This window comes from Taeniopygia guttata, chromosome 4, assembly GCF_048771995.1.
Source record: "Taeniopygia guttata chromosome 4, bTaeGut7.mat, whole genome shotgun sequence".
Lineage (NCBI taxonomy): Eukaryota > Metazoa > Chordata > Aves > Passeriformes > Estrildidae > Taeniopygia > Taeniopygia guttata.
The window spans coordinates 15,132,479-15,146,670 of record NC_133028.1 but is presented as its reverse complement, the minus strand read 5'-3'; the positions used below and the strand labels follow the sequence as shown (position 1 = coordinate 15,146,670).

Here is a 14,192-nt window from a genome sequence, read left to right as displayed (position 1 = left end):
GCTTGGTGGGACTCTAGAGAGTGGTGCATCACTTGTTCCTGCATACCCAGGGAAGAATAAGGGTAGGGCTTGGAGGGCAGAGTTTCAAGACAAACGTGTTAGATAGACTGTAGGTGGTATCCCTGAGCACAAGCAGAGTGCTTAGTAACTAGTGCATAAGTCATGAGAAGCCTGAGACTAGTCCTGTGTAGGGGACATGATTATAGAGTGGCAGTTAAAATATTAGGAGTGCTTAAGAAGCAGAACAGATACAGGGCATTCATCAGTCCAGATTCTGATTTGAATACAGTGCAAAACCCTGAAACAAACTTGGAAAAGGAAAATATATCATGACAAGTAAGAGTGTACTTCAGAAGACAGAAGCATCAGTGAGAATCAGCTATGAAGCAGCCAGCATGGCTGTAGATGTGCCCCTGGAAGCATTTCCAATGGAGACAGGGAAGTGTGAATGTTGCTGAAGGGTGTGAATAAGTTGTTAGAAATGTTTGCCTGTGGTTCTGATCACTCAAATTCAGGGAGAATGAATTCAGACTAAGATGAGTTCAAGAAGTGTCCATTAGGGTGATCTGGGAAACCTGTGGATCTTTAGACAAAACTGGAAGAGTTTGCTTAGCTTAGGAAAGAGTTGATAAGGGATGTGGTTACCCTTTTGAAATATATATGGAGAGGAAGCATGAAGAGGAAAGTTCTGCTTCTTGGGTAAAATACAGTGCTAGCACCAAAGCATGGGGACTGAAATGGATGTGTAAGAAGACTTGCTCACCAAGAACTGAGAAAACCCCTTCAGCAGCAGGAACAGGAAATCTGCTTCTCCTATGTATCCTGTTAAATTTCTGCTGTCGTTCCTTTGTATCATTTCTTTAACCTATTTATAGAATGTGTTAGTGACCCAGGAGGCCCTTCCCGCTTCTGTGCTGTATGTCCTATTGTTCCCAGTTGGACTCTAAGCATGAACATCTCCCCGTGCCCTGCCAGGCGCAGCAGTCTGCCAGGTCAGCCCAGCAGCTGAGCCGTGCCTGCTCAGGGGAGCCAGCTCACTGCTGCTGCCATTGCTTTGCTTCTGCCGGGAGGCTGCAGGCTTGAGATGTTCAAAATCATACCTGGTACCGGATTAATAAGGGAGGGAAAGCGTTAGTTATCCTTCCATTGATACAGGAGAAAATATGTTAATATGTTCAAAATAGATTTTGAACATTTTAAGTAGTACTGTACAGTAGAGGTTTCAGAAGGATGTGTGTGATGCTGATAAAAAAATTACTAAAACTTGAACATTTCTGATTCTCACATATCAGACTTTGGGTTGAGGGGTCTTGCCATCTCCAGCTTGTCTGCTTTTCTTCCAGTTAGGAGAAAGGGGAAAGCACTGTCAGCTGTGAATTTGGCAGGCAGAGATGAAGAGGAAAATAAAATTAATTAATTTTCCATTGTGGAAACAGAGGGGAAATTTGATTCTTCTGAAATTCTGTCATTGAATATTTCATTTTCAGTATTTTTCTAGTTCCATATTAGAAAATAGCACTGTTAAATAGATTTCTTCAGTCCTTCTTGAATGCCTTTTCTTTTTTTCTTTTGAATAATTTAAATTGAACTTCTGCAAAGTTATTAAAAGTGAGGATGAATTTTGTATGTAATGTGTTAAGACCCCAAAACTGCTACTGGAGCTACTAAAATAAAATAAGCACTGAGAAGAAAAAGTCAAGAATATAATATCAGTTATGACAAGTAGAATTCATGAAGAAATCACCAAACTGCAAAATAATGCAATCTCTGGCCTTCTGTGAGATAAGTTGGGAATTACATGAAATAGATGCTCAATGTGGAAATAACTGGTCTCTCATTGTTTTAATGAAAGTATTTGTTGGACAAATCCTAGATTCCTTCCATTCACCAAGGAAACCAGAAAATAGCTATGTGTTTTATTGTAAATATTTCCCCATAATTGTTTAATGGTACTTCTGTGCATTATTTTACTTTAGTGGCTTGTTTGTTATTGTTTCTGTGTTGTTAACTGTAATGATCTAGTCATGATTATTTATTCATTATTCATGGGATTTCTTTTTTGTGCATGCTGCCTGTGTATTATACACATTCTCCATTTGTTTTGACTTCCACAGCCAGAGAATGTTGTCCTGACTCTTCAGGTAACGTCTTACGGTAGATAATAGATAGTTTGAAAAGAAACTAACTATATCTGCACTGCTCCTGTTAAAACATCCATAACCATTTTTAATATTACTTTAAATACTGTTTTTCCATCTTACCTATCTTAAAATAACATGCTTTCATTTAATTTTTGAAGTGTTCAGCTGCATAAAAAACAGTGATTCTTTTGCAAAATCCAGCCAAATTCTTCTTTCAAGCATGCAGTTCGTAGTCTTCAGAATGAAGCACAGGTTTTAACAAGCAGTTAATAATAATTAAAAGAGTAATTTTCATCTTAGAATTGGTAATTAGGGCAGAAATTTGCAACTCTGCTAATGGTGGTACTTGATGTATTTGGCTCAGTTGGTAATTAGGGATTGTGAGGAGGGGCATCTGCAAAGCTGGAACTAGAGCACGATTGATATCTTGTGAAAAATTGTAACTTATTTTACAGGACAGTTATACAGCCTTAATCTCATCCTTTTGCTGCCAAGTTGCCCTTGTGCTGGTGGATTTGTAAAACAGCGAAGGATTTAAAGGACAAGACAGATTTATCAGGGGAGAAGGACTCCCGGGGCGTGCCCCCACTGTGCTATGTCTGTGCACATACACCTCCCTGGCCTGCTTTCAGCTGGGCTGTGTTTTCAGCAGAGGGAAGCAGTGTGTCCCCTGGGAGCAGCATTGCCTCGTGTAGGGCCCTGCCAGGGCTGCCTGGCCCAGCTTCTTGCTCCCAGGGCTCTTGCAGTGTGAAAGCGAGCCAGGGTATTGCATTGCCTCGTTCCCTTTCACTCCTGCCAGCTTTTGAAAGCATCCTTTTAGTTGCTGCTGCTTTGCTGTTTGGCAGCAGAATAAATGTCTTTACCTGGGAGATCTTAAAATCTGTTGGCTTCTTCATGTTTTCCAGTCCCTAAGCAGGCTTAAATTCAGCACTGTGGAGTAACCTCTGCCATTGTGATCGATCATCCAGTGAAATACTTCCCTTTGGGGTTCAGATTAATTTTTCTGCTCTGAACTGAACAAAATGGAGAAAAAGTGAAGCCTCCTGTTCCCCCTGATGAGGTGTTGCTCTAATTAGCCTTGCTGACATTTGTGGAGCCTTTTTGGAAACAGATGTGAGAAACAGTGAATTTGTGGTCTGGGAATTCAGATGTGTTCATTTTTAACCTGTTTCCATTACATTGATTCACATTTATTTTTTGTGAGCTTACTTCTCCCTTAGCACTCACTCTTGTAGCTTGCCTAGCTAATACTCTAGGAAAATAAGTATTAGCTATCAGTATCTACAATGTTATATATTTTTTTTGTTAGAAAAGTTGCCAATTATTGACAAAATATGCCAATTCCATTACTTCAGTAACTCAGTAGATGGTTTAGTCTGTAGTTTGATTTTTGATTATTTGCTCTGTATTGATTGCAGTTACTGTGTGATATCTGCTGTTACCACTATTTTTGTCTGAATTACAGGCCATCTACTATGAAATCGGTTTTATAGTCTCCGCAGCCTTGGGATTGCTATTTATTTTGTTACTGCCTCTTGTGGGACTTTGCTTCTGTATGTGTCGTTGCTGTGACAACTGTGGTGGGGAAATGCATCAAAGACAGAAGAAAAATGCTGACTGTCAGAGGAGCTGTTTTGCAACATTTCTTTTTGTTGCTTCTTTAATAATAAGGCAAGTGTGATTAAGAGAACAATGTGAACCTTGGTATAGCACTTACTTTGCAGTGTCATATGACAAATGCTGTTACTGTATTAGCCTATAGGTGCAGTAGTTATTGCTTATTAAAGAAAATGTAACTGCATTATAAAAAATACTGCCACTATTGCTATCCACAAGTCATTATATACTTAGTTAAACAGAATATAGATGTGAAACAAACCAAAAAATTATGTTTGGATTGGGCAAATGACATTTTTGCCAGTTTCAAAACAGCAGTCGCAGAACGTTGCATTGCACTTTTGAACAAAAGAGACCGTATCCTGTGTTCAGCCCCCATCCCATAGAGAACCTGAGATATCACAGACTGCTCTGTTCTTGGTAGTGCTGTGGTGGTGGAAAAAGCAAGTAAGTGACTTCCTTCAGTATTTGCTGTCTCCAGATATTTATACTAATTCAAAACAGTGGGATTTCTTCTGGGTCCTGTGTTGTGTAAACCATGCACGCATTCCTATAAATCCTGGAGTTTGGAGACATTTTTGCACTGTTGGTGTTAGAACTATACTCCTGTGCTGGGTAGGTAATGGGTGATGAGGAACTACAATCAAGATTTCTTCCTGCTTTCAAAATGCATTGTTTGCTTTAAGGGTTTCTGTTTTCCTTTACCTTCTTCATGTTTTCACTTGCCTACTATCCTTATTCTGGGATTATATTAAAGAAGAAAAAAAGTGTTTTGATCTATACAGTGTGACTGTTCAGTCATATGGGATGTACTTTGTCACTTCACTGTAATTTTTTTTTCTATTACTGTGTGTCATGACAAATGGTGACCTTGATTACACTCAAATAGAGGACAGGCTGATACTGGACCATGCTCTTTTCTCCCAGACATCACTAACAGACATGACCCTCAAGAATTTGAAAACCGAATAGTGTAGGGTGTTAGGTGCATCCCTGCCATGATGACAGGACAAAAGTTCTTTATGGTTCAACTGTGTCTTGAAGACAGTAAGTTATTAAATTACCACTCAACATGTTGAAACATGTGAGGTAGATCACAGAGCTTGCCAGCTGTCTTTCCACCATATTGCAGGACACTGTGTTGCAGCATGCTGCTTTCTGGCTATAATGACTGGGGAATGTTGTCTATTAGTAGAAAAATTAAGATTGTCCCCCTTGTTGATCTCTTTAACCTGTGCATTTGCTGCCAGCTATCCTTGCGGGATTAAGCACAGCCTGGGAATGATTCTTCCCAGCTCATGACTGGCAAATCAGTGATCCCTAGAAATATGCTTTCCAGAACTAAGGAAATTGGCTCTTTAATATCTCCTTTTCCCCCCCCTCTTTTTTATGAGACATCATGATGTATCAGATGCTTACTCTAAGTGGGGGGTCTAACCTGAAATCAGTCTGCAGGTTGAGGGGAGATAATCTCATGAGGACTCCCTGGTTAAGTCTCTGATGCTGTGAGTGATGTGCAAGGCAAGATAGAACTTTGTAAGGCTAGTATTACTGATCCCAGACTGACTGAGGGCTCAATTCTCCAGTATGCCTGTGTACAAAGAGAGGTTCTCCTGCCCTTCCTGGATCTTCTTTAACAAGGGACGAGAAGATGCCATGCCTGGATCTATTTAAGCCCCTGTCAGGTTGCTTACTGCTGTGCTGTAACACAAAAGGATGGTCTTACTGGTAACCATTGCCCCAACAAAAAATACTCGAGAAAGCTTGAGGTTTACTTAAAATGGTTTATACATGTCTTGTACTCTACTCAGAAATGTCCTTGTGGTAACTTATTTGTGGAAACTTTATTACCTGCTTTTCCCCAAAGCTCCTATGCAATTTCAGCTTAGGTGGAAGGTTTACCTGTAATTCTTCCCAAGATCATGCTTCTCAAGGGCTGTGCCAGAGCTGAATACATAAGCATGGCAATAACCAGAAGAGTTTAGTCCTGTGTGAGTAAAATGCTTATGGGTACTTGCAGACAGAGGCAAAAGAATGAAAAGTTGAATGATCTCTATCAATACAGGATTACATTGAGATGTGCAATGAAATTACTAAGGCAGACCCTGTCATTGTTTGGGTATAATTTCAAGTTCATGAAGCATGGGAGGCCTTCTTTGGGAGTAGGTCTCCCAAGCCCCCCTGCCAAGGGACTGGAATGCCACAGACTCCTTCAGCCTAAGCTGTGCTGCTTCTGAAGATGCATTTAGGAAGGCTGGTGTCCCTCAGAGTACCCTGAACCCACACGTCTGCCAGCTTTAAAGGCACTCCTGTGGAACGTACACGTAGATAGCTGCTGAAGGGCCTGGGAAAGATTTATAAGGGATGGACTTCTTAAGGATTACCATCTAAGTGTATGTTCTCCATCTTCTCCCTCTTTCTTGCAGTGCCAGACATTCTGGGATTCTCTCATTGGGCCATTTTTTTCCTTGTTCTTTTTTTTTTCCAGTCCTTGATATGGAAAAATTGTTTCAAACTGTCTTTCCTTGGCTTGAAAAGACAGGTTAAATGTACAGTGGAGAGTATTGGTAGGGGAAAGACTTATTGTGGAGCTTGCAATGGACTGTGTATCTAGGGAACAGCTCTAGAAAACTCTAGTAGTGTGGGGATGAGTTTTCCTGTGTGTCAGGATGCAGGTTCACACTGACATAGATATGCTGTTAATGCAGATTTTAGAATATTTCAGCCAGTAGATTTTAATCACGATGAACATTTCTTCTCACTTTTCCACTGAGTAGTACTCTGGTAACTAGAATGAGATTTTAGACTCAGCTTACTGCAGTGGTGTGTAAAGGAAGTGTAACTTTGGCATTTTTTTCTTTCAAATTAAGAAAAAGGCTTCAACTACATCTACTTTCTGCAGATGCGGCTTAAGTGAGAAGTATGCTTTCCTCAAGGAGTGGTATAAGAAAGAAGTCAGAAAACATGTGATTATATATGAAATTGTGTAATTTTAGGGTGTAATTTTCCAGTAGATGCACTTTCTGTTTGAAATATTTCTGTATAGATTGAGTCAAAAATACATGCAGTGTTTTTGGTAGTTCACAGCTTTTATACATGAGTGTTTACCTACGAAATAGGATTCTATTGCTAAAGAGTGGAGGATGTAGAAATAATATATCAAATACACAGCTAAGTAGATTTGATATTCCAGACTTGTGTTAACAATTACATTATTTTCTTCAAATGTTAACTGAAAGTTTAGGGACAGAGACCTGCTATTAGATCTTACTCACTGTCATCTGCAAGCTTAGGTAAGCATGTTTTCTCTGGGAAAGAAATGTAACTTCATTAGTTCTTTTACATTATAAAGAAATGTAACTTCATTAGTTCTTGTACATTATAAAGGCAAGGTTTGATGTTTAAGAGAGCGTGTATTGTAATACCAAATTTGCTGGTGATAGAAAATGTTCTGGTTATTGCATAGAAAAACATATAGTCAGTTTTCTGTGCCTCCAAGAGACTTTGTGTTATAACCTCTTTTTTTGAAGTAAAGGATGTTCGGGAAAGCCAAGTTTGGAGGAAGGAAATGGTGTTTGGCATCTTGGCAAGTACCTCATCAAGCTTCACATTTGTCCTCTTGGCTTTGTAGGATTGGTAATACACATTGTTCAGAACCTGCAAATCAACAGTATCTGAAAGAATTGGCGGAAAAGTTGATACAGAAATATCTCCATTATTAAAAAAAAAATTCTTTATCTGGTAGCGAGTAAGGGACTACTCTTCCAATATGTAAATTAACTCAAGGTTTCTATTTAGTGACTTGAAATATTTTTGCAAGTTCAGTTAAAGGAAAAGCTGGGTTTTCCCCCTGCAACTGGTTTATTAACATTTATATGCATCAGTGAAACCTGGCAAGAAACTTGAGTGTGGAATATTGGACTCCTGAAGAATTGTTAAAACAAATTTCTTAACCTGTTACAGAAGTGGCATGTCCTTTTTATTCCTGCTTTCTGACTTTCTCCTCATAGCTGCTTATTGAATGTTGACTCAAGGCTCAGTTACATAATAAATAGATTTTTCCTCTCATGTTGTGTGTTTGCTTAGTTACATTCAGAGTATAGTCACACTTGTTCTGGCTTCTTGAAGTATCTCCACTATCATGTTTCCTCCCACTCCTTCCCTTTAGGAAGCTGAAGAGAAAGATATTGTGCCAAGATCTTACAAAGTGCTGTTTTGTTAGTGTCCAATTGACCTTTCCAATCTCTGAGCATAGAATTGAAAGGATAAAAATGCTGTCTGTCTAAAGAATGAGGATGTGGTTATAAACTCTGAGCCTCAGAGCAATATACACATTTGCTTTTCCTGGTAGCTTGAGATAGTTTATCTTCTGATTGACAGAGAAAAGCTAAAAATATTTTGATAGCAATTGCCATCACAGTAGCGTGAAAAGAAGTAACATATTGCCTATATTCAAAATTAAACTGTTTACTATGCTTGTCACGGAATTATAGAATGGTTTGAATTGAAAGTTACTCATTTCCTTGGTATTTAGGCATTTTGAGTTCTCTTTCCTTGCGTGGTAGGTGATAATAGTGTCTGCTTGAGTGTTGGTCATAGTGGCAATAAAACTATGCCATTTGCTGTAGGTTAAGTAGGAGGATAAATGTGTGTGTCCCTTTGTTCCTTAGTGACTTCTGGGAGGTTAATTAACAACCGGTTTTGAAGACAGAGCTGTGAAATTTTGGGTAGAGAACAACCATTTTATGTCAATCTCTGTCAGCTCCTCTCATGAATATTTTTGGATATTGAGAAAAATGTTAGTAAAGAAATACTGATATGACCTGTAGCATATAGTCCTTCTCCTTGTGAACTGCTTTGAAATGAGAATTTTCCTTCAGAAAGTACTTTTCAGAGCAACAAATTCTTTCACATGGGACCATTTTTATGAGAAGAACAGCCTTTACATTGTTTGGAAAAGCTAAAGTAGGAAAAGGAAAATAAAGATGAAGGTTTGGTATTGATTCACTGAAGAAAGAGATGAGCATCATAAATCAGGGTGTTTGCTCCTGTCTTGCTAGGATACAGAGGTTGTGTTATTTTAGGTACCTGTTAGCTCTCCATCATTTCATTTATGTGGCTGTATTATGGTTGCCTTTGAATGCATATTTTTTCGAGCAAGAGTTACACTTACCATGTATCTTTTTCCCCACAGAGAGCCTGGATTAGGTTTTTTGTAAGTCTTATTTAAAAATACTAGTATCTAAGTTTCTTGACACCCCAGCTTAGGATATTTGACCGTCAGGCAGGAGTACAGTACCATTAGTGATTCCCTTCTCCAGTGTTTGGGTGTCCATAATGGTCTTACAGGTACTGCCTCTCTAGTATAGAGCTGCAGTACCAAGTGAGAGACATCACGAATGTGCCAGCCAGGAATTGCCTTACCACACCTGACTGCAGCCTCAAGGTAGTGTCTGCCCTTTGGGGATAAATCCTGCCTGTGGTGAGTGCATTTCAGGCTTCTGCTGGTGAAATCTCAGTTAGTGCTTAGCCCATCAGATGGGTTTGTAGTCAGCCTGGTTTTGAGGCTCTTACCACTCTGGTGGTTACTCTTGACTTTTCTGGTACTTGTCTGCAAGGTTAGCTGTTGTGAATGTGAAATGTCTAAAAGTCATCCTTCTCTTTAAGTCAGTTTTACATCTAAGCTAAACAAAAAACTAAGGTTCATGTATGATAAGAGATCTTTGAAGTCTCTCATGGGACCTTTAATTGCCTTTTAACTTACTGTTTGTGCTGATCTGCCGTGGCATAATGAGAACTTTACAATGAAGAGTGGTCAAATAGAAAATAATCATCAGCGGTGCTGACAAGAAGTGTAGCTCACTTTCCACCTTTTGTTTCAGTATCAGGAAATGCATATTATTTTAGCATTAATATGGACTATTTGTGTGCTTTTGAATGAACCATGCAATTACGTAAATAAATTGTGTTATTATGAATAAACCTTGCTGAAGTTATCAAATGAAAAATACTTCTTTTCACAGTTAACTAGCAAGCATTTGCATGTAGCTCTGTCAAGGTTAATGGTACTTGTAAAAGAACCTCATGTTTCTAGATCTCATACAATGCTATACACATTTTCTGACAGTACCCATGAAAATGGATTTGTAGCTGTACAATAATAACTTCAGAAGACTTTGGGGTAACATTGCTTTTCCTTTCTTTTTTTTAATTAGTAATACTATATTGGCCCTTTTGGCTCAGTCTTACAGTCTGCCTCATGGTGTATGTGAGAACCTGTAGTAATTTATGGAGGCCTTTCTTTCTTGTGATAATATTGACCTTTTTTTGGCTATAATTTTTTGATTCTGTCTTATGTTAGAATATACACTTAACACTAACAATATCTGTTATCTATATTTTTTGTAGTGTTGGAGTGCTCTGTGCATATGCTGCCAATCAGCATTTAACTAACCAAGTCCGAGGAGCAAAGAAACTGGTTAACAGTAATTTTAAAGATCTGAAAATTTTCCTTAACGACACTCCAGCGGTAAAGAAATTTTTCTTTATGGGGAATGACGGTGGGAGGGAAGAGGTATAAATAAGAAATACTGCAGAAAAGAATTCTTTCTTTCTGTATACCTGCAGTATTTTCTTTATGCTTTGTATGTCAGTCCCACCAAGTAGAAAAAATGATGCAAGGTAAGATGTTTTCACAGAACTGTAAGTGTTTGGGCGTTACCCTGATGGATCAGCATTCCTTGAACAACTTCTGAGCTGTACTGAGCTGCTGTGATGCTTGTAGGCTCTTTCCCTCCTACTGAACTAGCGTAGGTCATGAGCACAAGATAAATAATTTTGGGAAAAAGGTTTTAAAAGGAAAACATTAGAAAAAAAAGTATGACATGAAAACTTGGATTCCTTCTTGCTCTTTCCTGTTTCGTTGTTTTTTGAGCATACTTTATGGGCTTTGGGACAGAGCCACAATAACTTCTTTTCCAGGAATATTTTGGACTGTTTTTTTTCTGTAAACCAGAGTCACACTATACCGTACTGTGGTAGTATCCCAGTCACAGTAATTCTGGGGTGCTTTTGCTGTGTGAGAACAGGAGACATCTTGGGAGATGCCTCAAATGTTCTCCTATCTGGAGCTGTTCCCCAAACTCATTTCCATGTGGTGTTGTGACAGATGGGTGCTGGAGGTATATGGCAAGAAGTAGAGGTTATGCCAATAATCCCTCTTGAAACAGAGTGCTTTTGGTCAGTCTGGAGCTGATGCTGGGCACAGAAGAATCAATACAGTCACATCAGAAACCACCAGAGTCCCCTTGACAGTGTTCTGGCAATCGGAAACTTCAGAGGAGAATATCTGTTATGTAGAAGTAAAAGTTATGTAGAGGAAAAAAAATCAGACACTAGCTAAAATGTTAATAAAAACACTTAATTATTAAATTTAAAAGTGTCAAGACTTGAACACTTCTGCCAGAGGTTAGTCAAAGTCTCACTTGGTAGTTTTTTAGTTTCGGTGTGGGATTATTACCTTTTCCTTTTTAGACTTGGTGCTAATGCGGTCATCAGCTGTATCTCATGAGTCATTTTGTCAGACAAGGTGCATGAGTATCATGTATACACACACATTTGTAAGAACTTCTTGAGGAAAGGAGAAGAGCTACAGTTTTTTGAAAAAAGTTCTAGTAGCCAACTAATTATAAAGCTCTGAAATTCGAACTGATGTCCTTGACTCATCAGTATGAGGTGTGTACAGCATATAAGAGGATTTGAAAAAGAAGTCCTGTGTTAAGAGTTCATGTCACAGGGGATTTGCAGACTGTGAGTATTAAGCAATAACACTATTAGTTTACAGAATCACCTTTTGTCTCGGACATTGCTGGAGACAATGCAAAACCTGTAGCACTGCAAAATTTTAGTCCTTTGGTTAACCTAGGTAGACCAAAATAATAAATAAGTAAAAATATACCTACAGCCTTCTTAGTAAGAAACTCTCAAATTTTTTTTCTCCAGTGTTAGAAGAAGGAGGACCACTTCTTACTTTGTCATTTAATTAGATTCTCTGATCAATAGGTTGCTTTGATGGTGGATTTTTTTGTCTTGCACAGAAAGTTTGAGACTGCAAGCTAGATACACTTTTGTACACATTTGAATCATGCTTAAAATTGGAAATCCATTTGTCAAGTGTTTTAACCTTTACATCACTTTAGCTTGATTGGGGTAGAATTCATAGTGCATTATTTTGAACATGCAGAAATTAATAATGTCTTTTCAAAATTAGTGTAAGTTTTCCACTTAGAATGGTCCTTTATTAGCCTTTTCTCCAAACCCAGGATTTGGTGGTAACTGAGTTGCTGGTCTACATTGTTATGGTGTTTTAGTAGAGCTCAAGTTGAGACCAAATCCACTGGGGGTAAGCAAAACTACTTGTATTAAGACAGAGCAGGCAACTCCTTTCCAAAAGAGAAGCTCTGAGAGGCTGACCAAATACAAACCCATTGGCTTGGTGAATTGTTTCAAAATTGCCACCACATCAATACTATGCCTTTCCATGAAGGAGGAACTAGTGCCAGAAAAAATCAAGTAACAGAGTTGAAGACATGGGACATCTTACTGGCCTGACTGACTTGAAGCCTCCGTATGGCCACTGTGCCTGCTAGTTAATATTTTTGAGCTGAATCATTGACCACAGAGATGTTCCAATTAAGCAGATGTACCAGTCAAATAGGTTTTTTTATGTGCTGTTTTGCTAAGCAAATAAAATACTTGGTTAGTTGAAAACAGTAGATGGCCAATGTTTGGAGGGGTTTGCACACATATCTTCATAGTGACTATTTGACGCATTCAAAAGAATTAATTTTTCAGTTTTTTTAATAATTTTTTAAATAATTTTCTTCTCAGCAAATTGACTACTTGGTGAGCCAGTACAACACAACTAAGGATAAAGCACTGTCTGACCTAAATAGTAAGTATTTTTATTTAAAGGGGGTTAGCAATGTGTATTTAAAAGCTTCAGTAAGATAATGTAATTAGCTCATAGTGCAAAGTGAAATTTCATTTATGAGAATATGGTTTTCAAATAGAAATGCTGTTCTTAGTGGTAAATGAGACTAAAATACTTTTCACATAAAATGTCTCAGAGTTGATACAATGCTTAGTATTTCCCGAAATAAAAGTATTTTATTAAATTACTATCCAATAAGTCAGGCTAATATTTTATTTTCCTTTTCAGTTTTGGAATACTTTGGAATATTTGTCATCAGGTTTTCAAATTGGAGCCAAATATCAAGGAACAGAGCTACTAGCAGTTGTGATAGTTCCAATGAGAGAGATCTCTGTTTATTTTTCTTGTTCTACCTTTGTCCTCTGTTCAGCTAGGAGTTGAGTTATAAGCTTATCTTCTTTCTAAAGCTGCTTAATGTATTTGCCATTTCAGAACAAGTACTTGAAGAGCAGGAGATAAAATTTGAATTAGAACTGCTGCACTTTCCCCTTCAGCACAGTTACAGTATGAGGCATAATTTTTAAAGCTCTCAATAAACAAAAATAACCAGAAAACTGACTTTTTTTTTTTTTAATTATTATTTAAGATGCACTTTCCAAAATTCCCAATAGAAAGGACTGACCATAATCAATACACACAATGATTCAAGGTGCATTGTGTGCCAGGTGTTTATAAATGCATACAGTTTTGTATTGTTGGATTGTGGGATTGTTGTTGGGATCAAACTGCAGCTGTGGCATTGTGCCACTTACAATAAATTGATTCTCATGTGCAGAATCTCTGCTTCTGTGTAGGTTTAAAATTTGTATTAAAAGTAGTTTTCAATTCAGCCAAGTTGGCATACCCTGAGGTTAATCTGTCTTGTCTGTGTGAGGCTTTATTGCACATTGAATATGCCTATGAAAGTAGTAGTAGCAGTAGTTAGGTAGTCTTCTTACTTAATTCTCAGCAGGAACACGGTGGTCTAAAAAATAGATGTAATCTCTAAGTCTATGATAATAATAACAGTAATAATAAAAAATTGATGTTTGTATTTTAAGTATTAGCTTGAAGCGTCTCAGCCACTCCAAACTGAAATTTCAAATTAAATGTTTATTTGTTCTCAAGGCAAATTTATAGTGTTAGTTGACAGAACCTACAGGATCTGTGATGGGAGCAATCCTCAAGATAGCTTTTGTTTTCTTGAAATATCAGAATTAAATGTGTGGCACCTGGATGCAGAAGGATTTTTCCTAAGGGAAGCACTAGTAGTAGGAATCTCTAGAGAACTGTAGACGACTTCAGTTTGCCCACCCTAAGGAAATGTGGAAAAGTGTTTTCTGCTTGGTAGAAGGTCTCATCCCAAGCCAGACATGATAGTGCTGGCAGTAAGGGATGCTTCTGTACCATGGAGTATTCCCATCTCATCAAAAGGAAAACAACCGAAAAATCACTTTACTGTG

The 14,192-nt window shown here is 38.1% G+C and overlaps 1 protein-coding gene across 9 annotated transcripts in view; it reads left to right on the top strand.

The window, feature by feature from the left end:
- PROM1 (prominin 1) overlaps window positions 1-14,192 on the top strand; it is a 61,487-nt gene that overhangs the window by 23,380 nt on the left and 23,915 nt on the right. For 6 of the 9 annotated variants that reach the window (XM_030270788.4, XM_030270790.4, XM_072928025.1 and 3 more), the window contains 4 exons: window positions 2,115-2,141; window positions 3,607-3,812; window positions 10,167-10,287; window positions 12,648-12,711. In XM_030270788.4, coding sequence (XP_030126648.4) covers window positions 2,115-2,141; window positions 3,607-3,812; window positions 10,167-10,287; window positions 12,648-12,711 — 418 coding nt within the window. The remainder of the gene's footprint in view (window positions 1-2,114; window positions 2,142-3,606; window positions 3,813-10,166; window positions 10,288-12,647; window positions 12,712-14,192) is intronic. The other 3 variants (XM_072928026.1, XM_030270785.4, XM_072928022.1) reach the window with 1 other exon arrangement.